Consider the following 24,291-nt stretch of genomic DNA (forward strand, 5'->3'; position numbering starts at 1 on the left):
TCAAAAAAAAAGCTGGATGTGGTGGTATGCGCCTATATGTAGTTCCAGCTACTTGGGAGACTGAGGTAGGAGGATCACTTGAGCCTAGGGGATTGAGGCAGCAGTGAGCTGAAATCATGCCACTGCTTTCCAACCTGGGCAACAGTGAGATCCTGTCTCAGAAAAAAAAATAGAGACAAGCTCTTGCTCTGTTGCCCAGGCTGGAGTGTAGCAGCGTGATCATAGCTCACTGCAGCCATAAACTCCTAGGCTCAAGCAATCCTCCTGCCACTGCCTCTTGATTAGGTGGGACCACAGGCATGCGCCACCACACCTAGCTACTTTTATTTATTTATTAATTTTTGTTCTATGAGTTGGAGTCTCACTTTGTTGCCCAGGCCAGACAGTGGCATAATCTTGGCTCACTGCAACCTCCGCCTGCCTGGTTCAAGCAATTGTCATGCCTCAGCCTCCCAAGTAGCTGAGATTACAGGTACTCACTATAATGCCTGGCTAATTTTTGTATTTTCAGTAGAGACAAGGTTTTATCTTGTTGGCCAGGCTGGTCTCAAACTCCTGACCTCAAGTGATCTGCTTCCCCCAGCTGCCCAAATGCTGGGATTATAGGCTTGAGCCACCATACCTGGTCAATACCCAGCTAATTTTAAATATGTATTTTGTAGAGATGGGGTCTTGCTGTGTTGCCCAGGCTGGTCTCAAATTGCTGGGCTGAAGTGATCCTCTCGCCTGAGCCGCCCAAAGTGCTGGAATTGCAGGCATGAACTTGCTGCACCCAGCCTCATCTGTGCTGTAAATTATGTGCTATATTGACTCCCAATCATGATGACCATTGGTGGTTTCTGTACCATTTCCTGTTACTTTACTGAAACACACCTACTCCATTAACTTCTTGGGTTAAGTCTAGAAAGTAACAGTTTACTTGTAAACCACATTTTTCATCCCCAATAAGTATTTTTTTTTTAGATTATTGATGTTTATTATTATTACCCTGTGATGTAAAAGTGTCATTTGCTTAATCTCTTTAATTTTTTATTCTCAACCTCATCTTACTGAAGAGAATAAAACTCTTTTACCATAGTCTTAAAATGTGGAATTCTCAGCCAGGTGCAGTGGCTCACGCCTGTAATCCCAGCACTTTGGGAAGCCAAGGAATCATCTGAGGTCGGGAGTTCGAGACCAGCCTGGCCAACATGGTGAAACCCCATCCCTACTAAAAATAAAAAATTATCCGTGGGTGGTGGCACGTGCCTGTAGTCCCAGCTACTCAAGAGGCTGAGGCAGGAGAATTGCTTGAACCCAGGAGGCAGAGGTTGCAGTTAGCAGAGATCGCTGCCACTGCACTCCAGCTTGGGTGACAGAGCAAAACTCCATCTCAAAAAAAAAAAAAAAATGTGGAATTATTTTCTGCAAAAGTTTTCTAATAGTATACCTTCTTCAGTGTGTCGATATATGTATGCCATTATTTTACAAGTAATACATGTTGATTGTATTGGAAATTATAGAAAAGATTATATTGGATTGTTTAGAAAATGTTTTTAAATATGAAGAAAAATATAAAAATTACTCCCTTGTTCCAGTTTCCCCACTCTCAAGTCAGACTATGTTGCTTTCATAGTTAGTAGCTAGCAGCCTACCCCACTAGGTGATATGCTTCACAGAGGGAGGGGACCCTCGAGACTTCACCGGATGAGGAGCACCCAGTACCTTGCTTGCTGCCTGGTTTGTGATGGGCACACTGTAAGAAAAAAAGTCTGAATGACAAAGTGTTCTTCCATAATACCAGACTTCCTCTTGAAAAAATAGGTCATAATGTTGTAGTCTTATATGCTTAAGTAGACAGTCAAAGCAAGAATACTCAATAAATGGCTCTTTATCACTTGAAAGATCAAGTAATTATTTATAGAAAATGGTGTGTCTACACAACAGGGGTTTTTAAATTTCTCCTTATTTAGCATATCTGATCTTAGTTGCTTCCTAGCTGGGTGTCAGCAAGGCATCTGTATTTAAAGGTTCCAAATAATCTGTGTGCTTTTTCTCAAGAAAATTCCAGGCTGAGGCTCTGGTCCTCTCTAGAATATGATTTTCTTATTCTAACTTCTTTGGAAACTCCTTAAAGCAGAGTTCCGTTCCTGGGCCCATGATTCCACACTGGTGAGCATGAAGGTGGGAGGGGATGTGGTTGTTCTTCAGAAAAAGCACACACTTCAGGCTAACAGTAAATAACACCAGTGAACAGAGCACTTTCTTCATGTGCTGTCCGAACCAACATTAGGCTCTCTCCTTGTATTTCCCTTGGAATTTCTGTGTAATCCTGCATTGCACAATTTTTCTTTCATTTTAATTATAAGTATCAGTATATGTTTCTTAAATATGAAGAAATTTAACATTATGACACCTGAAAATTTAACCAAAACTGTTGTCAAACATATAATCATTGTTCTAAAAAACATTTGTTTTAAGTAATTTGTATTAGGACACAGAAGGTCCATACATTGCAGTTGCTGGCTCGTTTTGTTTTTTTATTGGAGACAGTCTTGCTCTGTTGCCCAAGCTGAAGTACAGTGGAGTGATAACCTTCGCTTCCCGGGTTCAAGTGCTTCTCCTGACTTAGCCTCCCAAGTACCTGGGACTACAGGCACATGCTGCCATACCTAATTTGGTTTTTTTTTTTTGTATTTTTGTACAGGCTAATTTTTGTATTTTTAGTAGAGACGAGGTTTCACCATGTTGGCCAGGCTGGTCTCCGACTCCTGACCTCAAGTGATTCGCCTGCCTCTGCCTTCGCCTCCCAAAGTGCTGGGATTTTAGGCACGAGCCATTGTACCCGGCCAACAATCGCTTGTTTGTAAAGTCTCTTAGTGTGTAGGTTTCTGTCTCATCTTTGCCCCCAGCTTATGTTTTGAAGAACCAACTTATTTGTCCTGAAAAGTTTACTGCATTTGAGATTTTGCTGATTGTTTCCTGCATGTGTCATAAACTAGTTGTTAGTTAGGTCTAAAGGCCTGATAGATTCAGTATTGAATTTTTGGTAAGAATGCTTCATTGGTGGGGGTATATAATTCTGTTAGGAAACACATGCCTGCTTGTCTTTTTGATGGTCATTGCCTGGATCCGTTATTAATTAGGTCAGTGGTGCTCATGGTGGGTCACAGACCCCTGAGAGACTCCCCAGGACAATTTCAAGGGGTACGTAAGATAAGGTCAAAACTTCTTATAATACTAAGATATTATTCGCCTTTTTCACTGTGTTGAGAGTTTTATTGATGGAGTAAAAGCAGTGATGGGTAAAACTGCCAGAACCTTACCATGAATCAAGTGAAAATTAGAATTTTGGAAAACTTGCCTTTAACACCGGTAGCACTATAGCTTCCTAATACTTTCCTAATGACATCAGTAGTGTTGATATTTTAAAAAAAAAAAAAATTTTTTTGAGACAGATCTTTACTCTTGATGCCAAGGCTGGAGGACAGTAGCGTGATCTCCACTCATTGCAACCCCCGCCTCCCAGGTTCAAGTGATTCTCCTGCCTCAGCCTCCCAAGTAACTGGGATTGCAGGCATGAGCCACCATGCCCAGCTAATTTTTGTGCTTTTAGTAGAGACGGGATTTCACCATGTTGGCCAGGCTGGTCATGAACTCCTGACCTCAGGTGATCCGCCCGCCTTGGCCTCCCAAAGTGCTGGTATTACAAGCATGAGCCACTGCGCCAGGCCAAAAATGATTAGTATATAATGAGATGTGTCAGTGTTTCGAAGATCTGCATAACTAAACCAGGATTTTCGGAATGACCAACGCATAGTATTACAAAATAATGCATGAGTGAAAGATCTAACATAGTAGAAAAGGTGTATGAGGTTTCAGAGTCTACATTATAGTTAACCTTTAGGAAACTACTAATCCAGTTTTCGTGTCCTCATCCTCAAGAATATCTGCAGCTATCTAAAAGGCTATTAAAATACTCCTTCCCATAAAGAACTACAATAATCAAGACAGTATGTGATACTATGATAGACATAGCAATCAATAAAATTGAAATAAGAGGTCAGATGCAGTGGCTCGTTCCTGTAATCGCAGCACTTGGGGAGGCAGAGGTGGGTGGATCACTTGACGTCAGGAATTTGGGACCAGTCTGAACAACATGGTGAAACCCCATCTCTACTAAAAATACTAAATTAGCTGGGTGTGATGGCTCATGCCTATAATCCCAGCTAGTTGGGAGGCTGAGGCAGGACAATTGCAGACTCCATCTCAAAAAAAAAAAATGAGACAGCCTAATTTTAAAATGGCCTGAGGTCTGAATAGTTATTTCTTCATGTATACATTGGATATGTATATATCCATCCAATGGAATACTGTTTAACAATTAAAGAATGAAGTACTGACATTAAGGGTCTTTCAGTTGTGGAGCTACGGCATTATAATACACTGCAGTGCAGAATGGATCTAAATAGACTCGGACTGTCATTCTTACCCTGCCACTTATTCCATGAGTGACTGGCTTACTGAGCAACCCTTTCTGACAGTACTTAATGGTGGTGGTGTGAAAGCGGAATGAGTTAAATATTGGCACGTGGAGGTCTCAAGTATTGGGTCCCTCTTTGCTACCTTTTTAATTCGGGAATTCCAATGAGGACAGGAGGACATGATGGGAAACAGAAAACATTCTGAGAGTAATTTTTTTTCCTATGAAGGAATTTATGCTGTAGCTTCTTCCATTAGTACTCTAATTAAAGTATGACCATACACTTAAGATCTTTGTAAATGTGTGTAATGTGCATCAGAGTGCATAAGTCTAACCCATCTCAACGTTTGGAAACAGGCACTTTTAAGTTACTCTTTAAGAATGAGATTAGGGGAAAAAGGCTAAAAGTTGGGGCAGGATGGTACAAGGTATTAATAAAAAGTGGCCACGGCCGGGCGCGGTGGCTCAAGCCTGTAATCCCAGCACTTTGGGAGGCCGAGACGGGCGGATCACGAGGTCAGGAGATCGAGACCATCCTGGCTAACATGGTGAAACCCCGTCTCTACTAAAAAAATACAAAAAACTAGCCGGGCGACATGGCGGGCGCCTGTAGTCCCAGCTGCTTGGGAGGCTGAGGCAGGAGAATGGCGTAAACCCAGGAGGCGGAGCTTGCAGTGAGCTGAGACCCGGCCACTGCACTCCAGCCTGGGCGGCAGAGCGAGACTCCGTCTCAAAAAAAAAAAAAAAAAAAGTGGCCACAAGCACCAAATGTAAAGCTAAAGTAATCATACAAGTGTTCAACTACATACAAATGCGTATGTAAGAAGACTAATGAGGCCAGTCGTGTTGGCTCATGCCTTTAACCCCAGCATTTAGGGAGACTGAGGCTGGAGGATCGCTTGAGACCAGGAGTTCCAGACCAGCCTGGGCAACATATTGAGACCTCATCTCAACAAAAAAGTTAAAAAAAATAATAATAATAATGATAGAAAATGTGGGAAGAGCTGGAAGTGCAGAGAATAATCCAAGTTGTCAGTAAGTTGTCAATGGTTTGTTAACTATATGAGTGAATACTTGTATTTTATTCAGTATTACACACGTAGCATGATGAGTGGCATAAAGTAAATGCACGTTTTCTGGATTAATAAATGAGATACCATAGCTTTTTGTGTTTTGGGGGTTTTTGTTTTATTTTGAGACAGTCTCACTCTCGCCCAGGCTGGAGTGCAGTGGTGTGATCTTGGCTCACTGCAACCTCCATGTCCCAGGCTCAAGCGATCCTCCCACTTCAGCCTCGCCCACCACCACACCCAGCTGATATTTTTCTGTTTTTCTGTAGTGATGGGGTTTCATTAAGTTGCCCAAGCTGGTCTCAAACTCCTGGGCTCAAGTGATATACCCAACTTGGCCTCCCAAAGTGTTGAGATTACAGGTATGAACCACTATGACTGGCCACAATAACTGTTTAATAGAAGTCCTAGAATAAAAACGCTAGAAGGAAGGAAACAACCCACTAAATGCCACATTTTGTGATTTTGCAAGTAAAGAAATAAAAAGTTGACAAGGAACAGATTGACATCAAAATTCTCACATAGTAGGCCAGGCATGGTGGCTCACACCTGTAATTCCAGCACTTTGGGAGACTGAGGTGGGAGGTTCACGTAAGCCCAGGAGTTCGAGACCAGCTTGGGCAACATAGTGACACTTGTCTCTACCAAAAAAAAAAAAAAAAAAAAAAAAAGCCAGGTGTGGTGGCATGCACCTGTAGTCCCAGCTACTCTGGAATCTGAGGTAGGAGGATTGCTTGAGCCTGGGAGGCAGAGTTTACAGTAAGCTGTGTTTGTGCCCCTGCACTCCACCCTGGGCAACAGAGTGAGACCCTGTCTTAAAAAAAAAAAAAAATTCTTAGCTCCTGTATGTAAGAGGCAGCAAAGCAATATTCGTAGGGGAAAGAGGGAGGAAGTTGAATCCAGTCATGTGATGGCATTCCCAGAAAGTCTACTACCCATGCTTTCTGGAAAATGTTAAGGATATCTTCAAAGAAAAATAAATAGGAAGACACAAGGGGGAAAAAAAGGCACAGAAGTAAACAATGGTGTATGAAACACACAAATTTAAATGCTTACTGACTTGTTTGTTTTGTTTTGTTATTTTAGAGATGAGGTATCACTGTGTTACCCATCCTGGTCTTGAACCAACTGCAAGCAATCCTCAGTGCCTCAGCCTCACAAAGCGCTGGGATTACCAGTGCAAGCCACTGCACCTGGTCACAAATGTTTTTTGAAAAATGTAAACTAGAATAAAATTTTTTAAAATATTGAAGTGATTCAGAGGAAGATAGTAAAAGCACACTAAAGGTTTCGTTTCTATTTGGGAGAAATTATGGGTGTTTTTGACACTGAAAGGTAATTCTAAATGTGGGTAGCCCTTGCTATCCTCACTTCCACTGTGAGCTCAGGGACTATATAAATTAATGTACATTTTCACACAAACTCACGGCATCCAGAGTTTAGAAACCAAATAGGTTGGGATAATACAGTATTCTTTGCTATTCAAACCTTAGACCCAAATAGATTAAGGTAACAGGTTACTTTTTTTTTTTTAATATTTAAAGGAAATAAACAATTATAAAAACAAACACAACTTCTTGGCCATTAGAAGGAAATAAAAAAGTTTGAGGGGAAGGAGAGGATTTTTACAAAATAATCCACTAGGGCCAGGTGTGGCTCACGCCTGTAATCCCAGCTACTTGGGAGGCTGATGCAGTAAGATAATTTGAGCCTGGGAGTTCAGGAGGTGCCTAAGCAACATGGCAAGATGCTGTCTCAAACATACACACCCACACTAACAGGAAGACCAGGCCCCAGGTCCCCTTCATCTTCATTCATTTGTCATTTAGTCTAAAATCCATTAGGTTTCAGACCAGTCATAGGTGTTGATGGTGGGAGGCAACAGTGACCTGGTGAGGTGTATCAGCAAAGCAGGGTGAGGATAGTGCTTGTGTGTTGTGTAAAGAGGGGAGTGGGGTTGATGTCAGCAGCGACAGGAGATTAGTTATATGCAGAGGGGTTGATCAAATAAGGAAATATATTGAGGACAATGGGAGGTGCCTCTCTGTTGGAGATGGGGTTGTAAATATGTAAAAGGGAGGAAACTAGAATAAATCCTGAATTATAGGTTTGGAATTGGAATTACTGGCATGAATTCGTGGTTCCCAAAATATCAAGATATATTCAGTATGGTAGCAATACTGAAAAAAAAAAAAAAGGAGAGATGTACCTATGGATGTGGATGTATGTATGCATGAGGACCTGGAAGCAGCAATGCTGTAATAACATGACTATACCCAGCTCCCAGATCTTGGTTTCTAAATACCATTCTTCACTGAAAGGAACCAGGGCTCGGAGAAACACCTGACTTCAGGATTGGGGCAGGAATGGTACTCTGGAAGATCTTGCTGTGCCAAAAAGAGGAAGTGCTCAAAGAACAATGAGGACATGTCAAATGGATACAGAAGACATCTTGAAGGGCTTCCTGCAGGCTAATCTTGAGACAATTTGAACATCCAAAAAAAATCATGGCCAGGCATGTTGGCTCACACCTGTAATCCCAGTACTTTAAGAGGGTGAAGTGGTTGAGCTTGAGACCAAGAGCTCAAGACCAGCCTGGGCAACATAGTGAAACCCCCATCTCTACAACAAAATTAAAAACTAGCTGGGTGTAGTGGCATGTGATGTAGTCCCAGCTACTCAGGAGGCTGAGGCAGAAGGATTGCTTGAGCCCAAGAAGTTGAGGCTGCAGTGAGCCAAGATCACACCACTGCACTCCAGTGAGCAACAGAGCGACACCCTGTCTCAAAAAAAAAAAAAAAGAAAAAGAAAATATCAGATGTGCACCCATAAAAAAGGATGAGTTCATGTCCTTTGCAGGGACATGGATGAAGCTGGAAACCATCATTCTCAGCAAACTATCACAGGAACAGAAAACCAAACACCACATGTTCTCATAAGCGGGAGTTGAGTAATGAGAACATGTGGACACAGGGAGGGGAACATCACACACCAAGGCCTGTCAGGGAGTGGGTGGCAAAAGGAAGGATAGCATTAGGAGAGATAGCTAAAGTAGATGACAGGTTGATGGGTGCAGCAAATCACCATGGCACATGTATACCTATGTAACCTGCACGTTCTGTACATGTATCCCAGAGCTTAAAGTATAATTTAAAAATAAATAAATAAAATATCAGATGTAATCCATTGAACAAAACGGGAATTTGTGAGTCCATGCTGATTAAAATAAAAGAATAAACAGAGACATAGCCAGGTGCGGTGGCTCACGCCTGTAATCACAACACTTTGGGAGGCCAAGGTGGATCGCCTCAAGCTCAGAAGTTCAAGACCAGCATGGGCAACATGGCAAAACCCTGTCTCCACAAAAAATACAAAAATTATCCAGGTGTTGGTGACACACGCCTGTAGTCCCAGCTACACAGGAGGCTGAAGCTGGAGAATCGCTTAAGCCCGGGAAGTGAAGGTTGCAGGGAGCTGAGATTGTGCCACTGCACTCCAGCCTGGGGGACAGTGAGACCCTGTCTCAAAAGAAAAAAAAGAAATGGAGAAACTTCTCTTTATAGTAGAGTACCAACAGATGAATGTAGTCAGAATACTGATATTAGAAAATCACCACTTGGCAATCACCATAGCAAAAATTAATCCGGCCAAGAAACATCAATTGCTAAAACTAGTGTATGAAAGTTTGATGAGGAACAGAGCATTTACATAGTCTCAAAGTCCTCCCTGCAAAATGCTTCCTGATGATTACAAAAGGAAAAACTACATTGGAGAAATCTGGGAGACTCCACTTCATTCAAGTTATCACAGTTAATCACAGTTCACATAACCAGTGCTGGGACAAATCAAAATTGTATGACATTTGATACAAATGCAATATGAACACAGCTTCACTTCAGTGATATTCTTCATAAAAATGCATAATGTGAATCTAATGAGGAAACATCAGACAACATTGTTCCCATAATGTTCTTTTATGGCGATTTTTTTTTTTTCTGATCCAGGATTCAGTCTGGATAGATGTAGCTTCTGAATAGAAATTAAGGGATATTCTTCACAATAATTGGTCAGTAATCTTCAAAAGTCAAGTTCATTAAAATCAAGGAAATACATAGAACCGTTTCAGGTTGAAGGAGCCTAAAGGAGACATGACAACTAAATGCAATGTGAGATCTCAGCTAAACTATATCTGGTTTTCCTTTTTGTGTTTTGTTTTGTTTTGAGACAGAGTCTTGTTCTGTCTCAAGGCTAGAGGGCAGTGGCGTGATCTTGACTCACTGCGATTTCTGCCTCCCGGGTTCAAGGGATTCTCGTGCCTCAGCCTCCAGAGTAGCTGGGGTTACAGGCCTGCACCACCATGCCCAGCTATTCTTTTTGTATTTTCAGTAGAGACAGGGTTTCGCCATGTTGGCCAGGCTGGTCTCTAACTCCTGGCCTCAAGTGATCTGTCCGCCTCAGGCTCCCAAAGTGCTGAGATTGCAAGTATGAGCCACCACTCCTGGCTTTTGGGGTTCTTTTTGAGACAGGGTCTCACTCTGTCACCCAGGCTGGAGCACAATGGCACAATCACAGCTCGCTGCAAACTTGACCTCCTGGGCTCAAGTGATCCTTCCATCTTGGCCTCCTGAGTAGCTGGAACTACAGTCATATGCCACCATGCCCAGCTAATTATTATTATTATTGGTAGAGGGAGGGTGGGGAGTGGAGTGGAGGGGGAATGGGGGTGGGGGTGAGGGATATTCTCACTGTGTTGCCCAAAGTGGTCTTGAATTCCTGGACTCAAGCGATCCTCCTACCTCGGCCTCCCCAAGTGCTGGAATTATAGGCATGAGCCACCACACCTAGCCCCATGTCTGGTTTTGTTTTTTGTTTTTTGTTTTTTTTTTGAGACAGAGTCTCGCTCTGTTGCCCAGGCTGGAGTGCAGTGGCCGGATCTCAGCTCACTGTAAGCTCTGCCTCCCGAGTTTACGCCATTCTCCTGCCTCAGCCTCCCGAGTAGCTGGGACTACAGGCGTCCACCACCTCACCTGGCTAGTTTTTTGTATTTTTTTAGTAGAGACGGGGTTTCACTGTGTTAGCCAGGATGGTCTCGATCTCCTGACGTCGTGATCCGCCCGTCTCAGCCTCCCAAAGTGCTGGGATTACAGGCTTGAGCCACCGCGCCCGGCCCCATGTCTGGTTTTAAACTAAGTTTAGTAGTTTGTTATATAGCACAGAACATTAACACATAGATAATCTAACTCATGAACATAGATACGAAACTCTTGAACAAAAAGATTAACAACTAGAACCCAACAATTCATGAAAATAACTGCATCACAAACAAAATATACCTGAGGAATAGAAGATTAGTTTAATATGTGACCATCATTCATAATGAACAACAATAACAGAATAAGGAAGAAAATCTCATGATTACCTCAATAAATACAGAGAAATCTGGTCACAATCATGAATCTATCCATTCATGATTACAGCTCTTCAAAACTATGACTGCAAACATCATGCTTAATGGTGAATTATCCAAAGCTTTCTCTCTGAGTTAAGGAATTAGTTATCTCCACTTCTATTCACTAGTTTACTATGTTCACTTTTTTCGTTTTTGTTTTTTTGTTTTTGTTTTTTTTTGTTTTGTTTTGAGACGGAGTCTTGCTCTGTCGCCCAGGCTGGAGTGCAGTGGCCGGATCTCAGCTCACTGCAAGCTCCGCCTCCCGGGTTCACGCCATTCTCCTGCCTCAGCCTCCCGACTAGCTGGGACTACAGGCGCCCGCCACCACGCCCGGCTAATTTTTTGTATTTTTTAGTGGAGACGGGGTTTCACCGTGTTAGCCAGGATAGTCTCGATCTCCTGACCTCGTGATCCGCCCGCCTCCGCCTCCCAAAGTGTTAGGATTACAGTCGTGAGCCACCGCTCCCGGCCTCTTTTTAATTTTTTAAACTCGCAGAAGAGTTGCAAGAATAATGCTCTTTAGTGGGCCTTCACTTGGGTTCACCAACTGCTGGCGTGTGGCTTTACAGTATATGCTTTATCACTCCCCTTCCTTCCCGTCCTCGGGTCCCTGTGTCTTCCTGAACCGTTTGAAAACAGGTTGCATATATCATGCCCCTGTCCCCCAAAAAACTTTAGTGTGTATTTTCTAAGAACAAGGGCATCCCCTTGCATAAACACAGTACAATTTTATCAAATTCAGAAGATTCAACATTAATAGAAAAAACTATCTGCATATTATCCATATTCAAATTTCATCAATTGTTCCCATAATGTTCTTTTATGGCAATTTTTTTTTTTCTGATCCAGGATTCAGTCCAGATAGATGTAGCTCCTGAATAGAAGTGAAAGTCCTCCCTCCTCACGGTGAGGAAATTCCCTCAGGGCTCCTAGGTGTGGTGTAGTCGCTGGTAAGGGGGAATGACTGCCCAAAGCAGGCAGGGTTGCCGTAGTGTCCACTAACTCAGTGGCGGTAAATCTTTTGTGCACATGTAAGTGTGTGTGTGTGTAATATATACACACGCAAGAGAAACTGAGTGATGGAGGAAGGGAGGTTATATGTAGTTCATTCTCTGAAGCCTAATCTTTTTAAAACATTTCAGACAACCAAGTAACAGTGTCTCATGGCAACATGCTAGAATCTTGAAGGTGAATGGAAAGGATTATGATGTATGGAAAATCCAAGTTGGAGTGGTGCCTGATACAGGTGAAAATCAGTTTGCAGCTACTGGAAGAGAGAGGAGCATATCAGTTGTTTAAAACAAAAAGTCAGTGTTAACAGGCTCAGAGAAATGAAGTTGAAAGGAATAGTTGTAGCTGCTGAATAGAAGTGAAATTCCAACGTGGTTCCATTAAAATGACTTCTCAGCGATCTCTCCCTGCAGATGACTTCGGTATCTACTATGTCCTGTGAGCCTTGATCTACTACAGCTTTCTAGATAAGCCCAACTCAGAGGAGTCAGGGGATACACGCTACATGCAGGAGGGTTCTCCCAGGTGTGACCCATGGGAGGTCCCCCGAAAGGAAGGAAGATTGTACCTAATATCTTGGCAATAAATACATGTTCTTCCTAAAGGGTGACAGTCTAGGACCTCCTGTGGTATCAGTGAGTAAAAGTGAAAATGACCATTCTTATAACAGTGAACACTTTTCAAACTGGCATAACTGTGCTTAAAAGCATGTATGAGGTGAGTCACTGTCTCATGGAGCCCCAACTTTAGATACAATATATGGAAAGAAAAATCCCAGAGGACGTAGATACCAGGTTGCCTGGCACGATATAAAAAATTACAAGAGGAAGCTCTGTGCAGGGAGAGGAGGTGCCCTTTGGAACCCTCAGGTTCTCTCTGTGCAGGCAGGTCTGGCTAATTGGCATGAACACTCTAATCCTGTAGCTTACTGGGAAGGACATCCTAGACCAGTCACTTAAAAAAAGTTTTTAAGTTGTCATTTATTGATGAAACTGTGTCAAGTACCTTGCATGATACCTTCATAATCCTCACAACCATCCTATAAGGCAGATGACATTATTCATATTTTATAGACAAGAAACAGACATAGAATCCCAGATCCTATAACTAGTAAATGGCATAGTTGGGATTTAAACTAAGATCTATTTTTTACAAAGTCTGTGCGCTTTCTCCTTTCCATGTATATATGTGTGTGTGTATTTATATGTATATAGCTATATACATATATACATATATGTGTGCTCTTAAGATATCTATATGCATGCTCTTAATATGTGTATATGTTATGCTTTCAATATATATGCTATATATACATACATACACAAATATACACATATATACATCACATATATATAGGCAATCTTAATATATATAAATCGAAATATCTTAATGGATAGATATATTGGGAGAGAGGGAGGGAGGCAAACAGATGATAGGCAGATATTCCTTTTCTCTACATACCACCACACACCCCGTGGGTAAATGACTAAATCACTTCAAACCTGATATCTCATCTGTAAAATGGGATGTAAAAATAATTGTTCCTACCTTACACAATTGTTGAGAGATTTAATGGGAAAATGCATGTTAAGTACTTAAATAGTGCCAGGCTCACTACCTGATAGCTATTGTTTTATTAACTTTTAATAATAATAATAATAATTTAATTACTTGTCCAGCAAGTTGTCAGTTGTCTTGCTTTGGTTTTAGAAAGAAATTTTTATCTGTCTTATTTGGCTTCAGGCACTTGTTCACAGTTCTGTTCTAAGTAATGTAATTTTGTTTTTAATTTAATTTATGTAATAGAGACAAGATCTCACTATGTTACCCTGGCTGGTCTCAAGCTCCTGGCCTCAAGCAATCCTCCCACCTAGGCCTCCCAAAGGGCTGGGATTACAGGTGTGAGCCACTATTCTCCGCCATGATGTAATTTTAGACTCCAAGTTCCCATACTTCCTGTCCTTGGTGGGGAATGCGTTTGGAGGAAGTCTTATTAAGAACTCTTCTTTATTTCACAATATTGAGAGGCTCATTGTCATTTGTACTTATTTTGTTCTCTCAAAACCCTTTCTTTCCATGTGGCACCAACACAGTGCAGAGTGCACAGATTACTATGATACCCTTCCAGTTAAGGAGGCTGATGGGAGCCAGCCCTGTTTTCAGGGCGTCACTGGCTTGCGAAACTTGGGCAACACATGCTACATGAATGCCATCTTACAGTGTCTCTGCAGCATCTCGCCGCTGGTGGAATACTTCCTCTCCGGGAAGTATATCACTGCTCTTCAAAAGTAAGACCATTTGCATTCCCTGCAGCCCAGCTCCCACCCCCACTTCCCCACAGGTGAGGTTAGAGAAGGAACTCTGGAATCCCTATTAAGGGATTAAACAAACAAGTCAGTAAAGGTTGTAGCTTCCCAGATAACCTGCTAGAGTAAGTAAAAGTGGGAAGGGCAACCAAGAAATGAAAGCAGCTCCTTTTTTTTATTTTTATTTTTTTAATTTTTGTCGTTGTTGAGACAGGGTCTCGTTCTGTTGCCCAGGCTGGAGTGCAGTGGCATGATCTTGGCTCCCTGCCACCTCTGCTCCTCAGGTTCAAGTGACTCTCCTGCCTCAGCCTCCTGAGTAGCTGGGATTACAGGCATGTGCCACCATGCCTGGCTAATTTTTTTGTGTTTTTTTGTATTTTTAGTAGAGAGGGGGTTTCACCATGTTGGACAGGCTGGTCTTAAACTCCTGACCTCAAGTGATCCACCTCTCCCAACCCACCACCTCGGCCCCGCAAAGTGCTGGAATTACAGGCATGAGCCTCTGAACCTGGCCTCCTTTTTTTTTCTTTTAGACAGAGTCGTGTTCTGTCACCCAGACTGGGATGAAGTAGTGGTATGATCACAGCTCACCGCAGCCTCGACCTTCTGGGGGCTCAAGCGATCCTCCTGCAATGACCTCCCAAAGTGCTGGGGTTACAGGCATGAGACACCACGCTCTTCTATTTTGAGACTAATTTCCCAGGCTTGGGTGATGAGGTGCCGTCTTTTCATTAAATCAGCCAGAAACATATCCCTTTCTTCTTCCAAGCGATTGCAGCGAGGTTGCCACTGCTTTTGCCTACCTGATGACAGACATGTGGCTGGGAGACTCAGACTGTGTCTCACCAGAAATATTCCGGTCAGCTCTTGGCAACCTCTACCCAGCATTTACGAAAAAGACACAACAAGACGCTCAGGAATTCTCGATTTATGTCCTAAATGAACTTCATGAAGCTCTAAAAAAGGTAAGTAGAATTAATGACCTTGAAATAGGATGGTTCTGCACTTTTATCAGCAACTTCCATTTCTCATTCTTTTGCTTGTTCAGTTAATATTGTCTACTTTGTGCCAAGCACTGTGCTAGGTGTCCCATGGAGAACGTCCAAGTTAGTATTTGAATGTGTAACTGTATTTACCAAACTTACCTGTTATCAGAATCACCTGCGAAGATTTTACAACACAGATGTTAAGGCACATACTCCAGGGGTAATGAATTACAATGTCTCTGGGGAAAGCTTACTTGGCATTTCCAGTGGTCAGCCAGGTGTGGGAAACACTAGTCTACTTTTCTTTGGAAATAAAGGCTGCATGGACTAGTTTTTAAAAGTGCAAAATATATTCCTCATGAGAAATAACATATAGAATTTTATTTTATTTTATTTATTTATTTTTTTTGAGACAGAGTCTGGCTCTGTCTCCTAGGCTGGAGTGCAGTGGCCGGATCTCAGCTCACTACAAGCTCCGCCTTCCGGGTTTACGCCACTCTACTGCCTCAGCCTCCGGAGTAGCTGGGACTACAGGCGCCCGCCACCTCGCCCGGCTAGTTTTTTGTATCTTTTAGTAGAGACGGGGTTTCACCGTATTAGCCAGGATGGTCTCGATCTCCTGACCTTGTGATCCGCCCGTCTCGGCCTCCTAAAGTGCTGGGATTACAGGCTTGAGCCACCGCGCCCGGCCTCATATAGAATTTTATAGCTTACATTTTCTTGGGACCTACAAATCCATGAAAATATTAAGCTTGATATTAGATTAAGCAACAGATCTACGCACTACAAAGTTTCATCCTCGTACCAAACATGCCTAACCCGAGTTCATCACCGAATTAGGACATACGTTTCATTAAACATGAAGTCTTCAGTTACTCTAGAGGTTTTGCCTTTATTTACAAAACTCACTGCCCTTAGTCTTGGTCTGAGACCCACATTCTCTGAAAATGTGTCCTTGACTTTATGCAATGTCCTTCTGCTAATGTTACCTCACTGCACCTCTAATACCCAGGGAATGGTTAGCATTGAGATTGCAAACTATAGCTATTAATTGTTCTCTTTGGCAGGCCTCAGTTCCGTTTTTCATTTAGAGTAATAAAAAAAATTCATGGCCGGGCGCTGTGGTTGACACCTGTAATCCCAGCATTTTGGGAGGCTGAGGCGGGTGGATCACTTGAGGTCAGGAGTTCGAGACCATCCTGGCTAACATGGTGAAACCCCGTCTCTACTAAAAATACAAAAATTAGCCGGGCATGTTGGCGGGCACCTGTAGTCCCAGCTACTCGGGAGGCTGAGGCATGAGAATTGCTTAAACTCAGAAGGCGGAGGTTGCAGTGAGCTGAGATCCCGCCACTGCACTCCAGCCTGGGTGACGGAGCGAGACTCTGTCTCAAAACAACAACAACAAAAAAAACCAACAATGAAAAGAAAGAAAAAGAAACGTATTCATGGCAGTACTTTTTAAAGAGAAGAGGCGAGTGGGCAGTAAAAATCACTGATGTCCTCTTCTATAGCCAATCTGAAACAAATAGCATTCTGTTTCCCAAGATCAAACTAGGAATTAGGGGAATTAAGTTACTGTCAGGGTGGAAGACTTGGGCAGCAGAGTGTGACGAAAGGAGCAAGCAGAAGTGGAATGGTGAGCACAGCCCCAGATTAGAGCCAGCTGTGGAGCTAACGCATCTTCAAAATGTATATTCTACTGAGGCTCTTCAATCACTGAAAACTCAGGGTGTGCCCAAGAAATGCTGTTGCTGAGTATGAGCTAGATCCAAACCAGGCCACAAGGCTAGTTCTGCCAGGCTGCCTTAGGAATTTCAGATTTGCTCTCTTATCTTTTTTAAAAAAAATTAACCCTGTAGAGACAGGATTTTGCTATGTTGCCCAATCTGATCTCAAACTCCTTGTCTCACATGATCCTCCCAACTCAGCCTCCCAAAGCACCACGATTACAGACATGAGCCACTGTGCCTGGCCAAGATGTGCTCTTTTAAAAAAGTGTTTTCTATAAGTTAAAGGAGAAAAGGCTACAGAATTTAACCTAAAGGGACTGGAGACAGGAAAGATTGGATTTCTTAATATTTTACCTTTAGATCTGCTTGAGTGACCTAATGCTGATTTAGCTTACTTACCCCCTTCCCAGGAAAAACTAGCTCCCAAGGCTAGTAACTTATGGGGCCATGGGTATATGTTTTACCAGAGTTAGGGTGTCATCACTCCTCTGTTTCACCTAGAGGAAGAATATCTGAATTATCAGAAATCACACATGATATATATACTTTCAAGGATATCTTACTCTATTGTCTGAATCCAAAGCTAAGTGGTTTCTGGTAGCAATGTATCATTCTGATAGAAAAAAAATCAGTCATTTCATTGAAAACTTTTTTTGTTTTGAAACGTGGTCTCACTCTGTCACCCAGGCTCTGGAGTGCAGTCGTGCTAACACGGCTCACTGCAGCCTCGAACTGCTGGGCTCAACTGAGCCTCCAACCTCAGCCTCCCAAGTAGCTGGCACCATAGATGTGTGCTACCACGCCTAGCTCATTTTTTTTTTCTTTGTAGAGATGGGATCTCACCATGTTGCCACAGTCTTTTTTAAATAACCAGTAATTAGGCCGGGCGCGGTGGCTCAAGCCTGTAATCCCAGCACTTTGGGAGGCCGAGACGGGCGGATCACAAGGTCAGGAGATCGAGACCATCCTGGCTAACACGGTGAAACCCCGTCTCTACTAAAATATACAAAAAATTAGCCGGGCGAGATGGCGGGCGCCTGTAGTCCCAGCTACTCGGGAGGCTGAGGCGAGAGAATGGCGTAAACCCGGGAGGCGGAGCTTGCAGTGAGCTGAGATCCGGCCACGGCACTCCAGCCTGGGCGACAGAGCGAGACTCCGTCTCAAAAAAAAAAAAAAAAAAAAAAAAAAAAACCAGTAATTAATCTGGGTGAAATTTGCTCCTTGATTCAGTACCCCTACCCCCGGAGAAGATCACACGACAAAGGTTCTGCTCAGAGATGCTGCAGGAAGTGGATTACCACTGAGACATCCGTCATCACCCAGCTGTTTGAAGGGCAGCTCAATTATAGCATCGTATGTTTAAAGTGTGACAAATGCACCTACAAGAACGAAGTCTTCACTGTCCTCTCACTCCCCATTCCATCCGAATATGAATGCTCCCTTTAGGTAGGAATGTGGTATTCCTGGGCACTTTGTCTTGCTATACTCTTAGCCCTGGATTTTCTCAGGGCTGTTTCCTACATTTGTTTAGTAGGAGAGACAGCTTTATAACTTTAATTTTAAAAGAAATAGGCTGGGCGCAGTGGCTCATGCCTGTAATCCCAGCACTTTTGGCCGAGGCAGGCGGATCACCTGAGGTCAGGAGTTCAAGACCAGCCTGACCAACATGGTGAAACCCTGTCTCTACTAAAAATACAAAAATTAGTTGGGCATGATGGCGGGCACCTGTCATCTCAGCTACTTGGGAGACTGAGACATGAGAATCGCTTGAACCCGGGAGGCGGAGGTTGTAGTGAGCCAAGATCACACCACTGCACTCCAGCCTGGGCGACAGAGTGAGTCTCCGTCTCAAATAAGTAAGTAAAGAAAGAAAGAAAGAAAGAAAGAAATGAAAGCGGAAGTCCATGATGACTATTTTTTTTTAGGGACATACTGGTCAAAAGTTACTAGGAATTCAATCTTATTTTTAAATGTACTCAATGAAATAGCCTGATTGTAAAACTGGAAATATAGTGGGGTTTATTCAGTCTATTGAGATAGATTTGTGCATAAAAGAAATTTGTAATTTCTTGCAAAAATTTGTGACCCTCCCTTACCCCAGAGGTCTGTAAGGCCCAGACTTGGAACTACATATAAAACATTCTAGACTCTCAGTCTCACGCTCTTATATTTTGGACTAAAGCTGTGAAATGTTTTGGAAAGACAGAATGGAATCTAGTGCCTTGGTTTATCTCTCAAATTTTCTTCACCACAATGCCAAAAAGTTAATCTGTAACTGGGGATGTGAGCATGGGGTGAGTGGCAGTAGAAGGCAGCCAGCAATAAGGAGAAAACAAGGGGCGGACAGCAGTAAGTTTTCTTGCAGAATTATATAAATTTATATTTTTTTCTTCCTAAATTATGAAAGCACATTTTATTGCTAAAAGTTTTACCTACCAGAATTGGAGAATAGAATCCTATTACTTATTCAGCACTGGGCTTTGTTTCTCAGCTCAAACTGCTAAAGATTGTTGGAAAGAAATTCCAAACACCTAAGTAAGGTGCCAGTGGGTCCTCCGCAAACAAAATCTGTGCTCATCTTCTTCTTCCAGTTAATGGTTTGCAGAACCAAGGACCTGGCCACATTGAGGATCTATCCTATGGATATGGGGTCTAATTTATCCCTGTTCTGCTATCTTTATCATAGGCCACCCCCAAACCCTGAGAGTCATTTTTGTCACCAGATCATTTTAGCAATGAGATGAATAGCATAAAGCAGCTGCCTGATTTCACTGGTGAAAATTGCAAAGTCGCCGGGCATAGAGGCTCAAGCCTGTAATCCCAGCACTTTGAGAGGCCAAGGCAGGCGGATCATGAAGTCAAGAGATCAAGACCATCCTGGCCAACATGGTGAAACCCCATCTCTACTAAAAATACAGAAATTAGCTGGGCATGGTGGCGTGTGCCTGTAGTCCTGGCTACTTGGAGGCTGAGGCAGGAGAATAGCTTGAACCCAGGAGGCAGAGGTTGCAGTGAGCCAAGATCGCGCCACTGCACTCCAGCCTGGCGACAGAGCGAGACTCCATCTCGAAAAAATAAATAAATAAATAAAATTTAAAAATAAATAAAAATTGCAAAATCAGTATTATTCGGGAAAAAACAGAAAAGTTAAAATGCTTATTTATAGGCTGGGTGTGGTGGCTCACGCCTGTAATCCCAGCACTTTGGGAGGCCAAGGTAGGCAGATCACCCCGTTTCTACTAAAAATACAAAGATTAGCTGGGCTTGGTGGTGCGTGCCTGTAGTCCCAGCTCCTTAGGAGGCTGAGACAGGAGAATCACTTGAACTGTGAGGTGGAGGTTGCAGTGAGTCGAGATCATGCCACTGTAGTCCAGCCTGTGCAACAGAGCGAGACTCCATCTCAAAAAAAAAGAAAACAAAAAACCCAAAAAACTGATTTATAGATTATAAGTGAGGTAGGCACTCAACTCCATCTCAGTAACAAGAAATACCTTCTAGGTGGATTTTACAGGTATCTGGCTGCAACTAGTGAGACTGTTATCTTCTGGACTTGTTGACTTTGAGAAAAGCACTGAGAATTACATTTCCTCGGCATTTGCAAAGTTCCAATAGAAACAGAGAGTGCAGGTTGCAGTGGATCCAATTTGGTCACCAAATCCTTTTTTTCCTGAACAGGACTGTCTCCAGTGTTTTTTTCAACAAGACACACTGACCTGGAACAACCAAATTCACTGCTCCTTTTGTGAAACCAAGCAAGAAACTGCCATGAGGGCTGGTATTTCCAAGGCACCCAAAATAATTATTTTTCACCTTAAAAGGTATGGATTTTTACATTTTGTGGGCACATATTTTTGAACAGCTTTCTAGAGATGTAATTCACATGCCAATAATTGGCCCATTTAGAGTATACAGTTGAATGATATTTGGTATATTACATTATTGTTTTTAAATTGTGATAAAATATATACAGCATAACATAAAACTTTGCCATTTTAGCAATTCTAATCATATAATTCATTGGCATTCATTATTCACAATGTTGTGCAACAATCATCACTGTTTCTAAAACTTCATCACCCAAACAGAAACTCTGTAACCTTTAGTAACTCCACATTCCTGCCCCGCGAGTCCCTGGTAAGATACTTCAGTGATGGTCTGTTAAGGTCTTTGGTGTATTTTAAAAATTGGGTTGTTGGTTTTCTTTCTTTCTTTTTTTTTTTTTTTTTTTTTTAAGATGGAGTCTCACTCTGTTGCCAGGCTGGAGTGCAGTGATATGATCTCGGCTCACTGCAACCTCCACCTCCTGGGTTCAAGCTATTTTCCTGCCTCAGCCTCCCTAGTAGCTGGGACTACAGGTGCATGCCACCATGCCCAGCTAATTTTTTTTGTATTTTTAGTAGACATGGGGTTTCACCATGTTGGCCAGGATGGTCTAATCTCTTGACCTCATGATCCGCCTGCCTCGGTCTCCCAAAGTTCTGGGATTACAGGCGTGAGCCACTGCACCTGGCCAGGTTGTTGGTTTTCTAATTGTTGAGTTTTAAGATTTCCCTTCCCTCCCCTCCCCTCCCCTCCCTTCTTCCCTCCCCTCCCCTCCCTTCTTTTCTTCAGTCTCTCGCTTTGTCACACAGGCTGGAGTGCAGTGGTGCAATCTCAGTTCTTGCAGTCTCCGCTTCTCTGGCTCAAGCCATTCTCCTGACTCAGCCTCCAGAGTAGCTGGGACTACAGGCACCCGCCAGCATGCCTGGCTAATTCTTACTTTTTTTGGTAGAGACAGGTTTTCACCATGTTGCCCAGGCAGGTCTCGAACTCCTGAGCTCAGGTGATCTGAATGATCTGCCCACTTTAGTCTCCCAAAGTGCTTGGATTATAGGCATGAGCCACTGTGCCTAGCCAAATTTCTTGTATATTTTCAATAGCAGTTCTTTACCAGAGGTGTTCTTTTTTTTTTTTTTTTTTTTAGTCCATTGCTTGTTTTTTATTCTTTTGACAGTATTTTGTAGAGCAGAAAATTTTGACTTTAATGGAGTCCAGCTTATCAATTCTTTTGTAAAGGAGGCCTTTGGTGTTGTAGCTAAAAAGTCATTGCCAAACACAAGATTATCTAGATCTTCTCCAGTGTTATCTTCCAGGAGTTTTGTAGTTTTCTGTTTTACGTTTTGGTCTGTGATCCATTTTGAGTTAATTTTTGTGAAGGGTGTAAGGTTTGTGTGTGGATTCTTCTTCTTTTTTTTTCATGTAGATATCCAGTTGTCTCAGCACCATTTGTTGAAAAAGGTTATTTTTTCTCCATTGTATTACCTTTGTTCCTTTGTCAATGATCAGTTGATCGTATCTTTGTGGGTCCATTTCTGAGCTCTCTTGTCTATACCATTCTTTTTCTTTTTTTTTTTTTCAGCAATACTACACAGTCTTGATTATTCTGGTTTTAAAATAAGTTTTGAAGTTTGGTAATGTCAGTCCAATTATGTTTTCCTTCAGTATAGTTTTGGCTACTCTGGATCTTTTACCTCAGCCCATAAACTTTAGAATCATTTTGTCAATATCCACAAAATAAGTTATTGGGATTTTGATTGGAATTACATTGTATTTACAGATCAAATTGGGAAGAACTGACATCTTGACAATATTGAAAATTCTTATCCATGAATATAGAATATATCTCTCTGTTTATTTAGGTTCTTCTCAGATTTCTTTCATGAGAATTTTCTAGTTTTCCTTCTATAGGTCTTGTACATATTTTGTTAATTTTATAACTAAGTATTTCATTTTTGAGGGTGCTAATGTGAATGGTATTGTGTTTTTTTTTATTTAATTTTTTTTTTTTTTTTTTTTTTTTTTTGAGACAGAGTCTTGCTCTGTCACCCAGGCTGGAGTTCAGTGACACGGTCTCGGCTCACTGCAAGCTCTGCCTCCCAGGTTGACGCCATTCTCCTGCCTCAGCCTCCTGAGTAGCTGGGACTACAGGTGCCTGCCACCTCGCCCGGCTAATTTTTTGTATTTTTAGTAGAGACAGGGATTCCCCGTGTAGCTAGGATGGTCTCGATCTCCTGACCTCGTGATCCGCCCGCCTTGGCCTCCCAAAGTGCTGGGATTACAGGCATGAGCCACCGCGCCTGGCCTGGATCTGTCCATTTCTAACAGAGGTGTGTTAATATCTCCAACTATAAAAGTGGATTTATCTATTTCTCCTTGCAGTTCTATCAGTTTTTCCTGTGTGTGTGTGTGTGTGTGTGTGTGTGTGTGTGTGTGTTTGTGAGACAGAGTTTCACTCTGTTGCCCAGGCTGGAGTGCAGTGGTGCAGTCTTGGCTCACTGCAAACTCTGCCTCCTGGGTTTAAGCAATTCTCATGTCCTACCCTCCCGAGTAGCTGGGATTACAGGTGCGTGCCACCACACCTGCCTAGTTTTTGTATTTTTAGTAGAGACAGGGTTTAGCCATGTTGGCCAGGCTGGACTCGAACTCCTGACCTCAAGCGGCCCACCCACCTCAGCCTCCCAACGTGCTGGGATTACAGGCATGAGCTACAGTGCCCAGACAGTTTTTCCTCATGTATTTTGACCGTTTGTTGTTAAGCGCATATACGTTAAGAATTTCTTTTTTTTTTTTGAGACGGAGTCTCGCTCTGTCACCCAGGCTGGAGTGCAGTGGCCAGATCTCAGCTCCCTGCAAGCTCCGCCTCCCGGGTTTACGCCATTCTGCTGCCTCAGCCTCCAGAGTAGATGGGACTACAGGCGCCCGCCACCGCGCCTGGCTAGTTTTTTGTATTTTTTTTTAGTAGAGATGGGGTTTCACCGTGTTAGCCAGGATGGTCTCGATCTCCTGACCTCGTGATCCGCCTGTCTTGGCCTCCCAAAGTGCTGGGATTACAGGCTTGAGCCACCACACCCGGCCTACGTTAAGAATTTCTATGTCTTCTTGAAAAATTGATCCCTTTATCATTATATATGGCCCTTTTTACCCTCAATCATTCTTTGTTTTGAAGACTGCTGTCTGAAATTAATATAACTACTCCCACTTTCTTAGTGGTAGGATGGTTTGTTTTCCTCCATCTGTTTACTTTAGTCTCTATGTGTCTTTATATTTCAAGTATGTTTCTTGTACACAGTATATAGTTGGATTTTGTTTTTGATTCACTGTGACAATCTGTGTTTTAATTAATGTATATAACCACTGACATTCAAAGTGATTGTTGATGCCGTTGGGTTAAATATCTGTTGTACTTGTTACTGCTTTCTATTTGTTGCCCTTGTTCTTTGTGTTCCTGTTTTTAT

At 42.5% G+C, this 24,291-nt stretch overlaps 1 protein-coding gene across 1 annotated transcript in view; it reads left to right on the forward strand.

Annotated features, from left to right (window-relative positions):
• The first annotated feature begins 12,460 nt into the window (after positions 1 to 12,460).
• The window catches only part of USP50 (ubiquitin specific peptidase 50), a 54,394-nt gene continuing 42,563 nt past the window's right edge, over positions 12,461 to 24,291 (forward strand). Inside the window, 5 exon segments of the mRNA XM_033190134.1 lie at positions 12,461 to 12,709; positions 14,086 to 14,280; positions 15,068 to 15,263; positions 18,248 to 18,463; positions 20,693 to 20,835. Coding sequence (XP_033046025.1) covers positions 12,705 to 12,709; positions 14,086 to 14,280; positions 15,068 to 15,263; positions 18,248 to 18,463; positions 20,693 to 20,835 — 755 coding nt within the window. The 5' untranslated portion in view covers positions 12,461 to 12,704.

Source organism: Trachypithecus francoisi, unplaced genomic scaffold (assembly GCF_009764315.1).
Source record: "Trachypithecus francoisi isolate TF-2019V2 unplaced genomic scaffold, Tfra_2.0 Lachesis_group3, whole genome shotgun sequence".
Taxonomy (NCBI): domain Eukaryota; kingdom Metazoa; phylum Chordata; class Mammalia; order Primates; family Cercopithecidae; genus Trachypithecus; species Trachypithecus francoisi.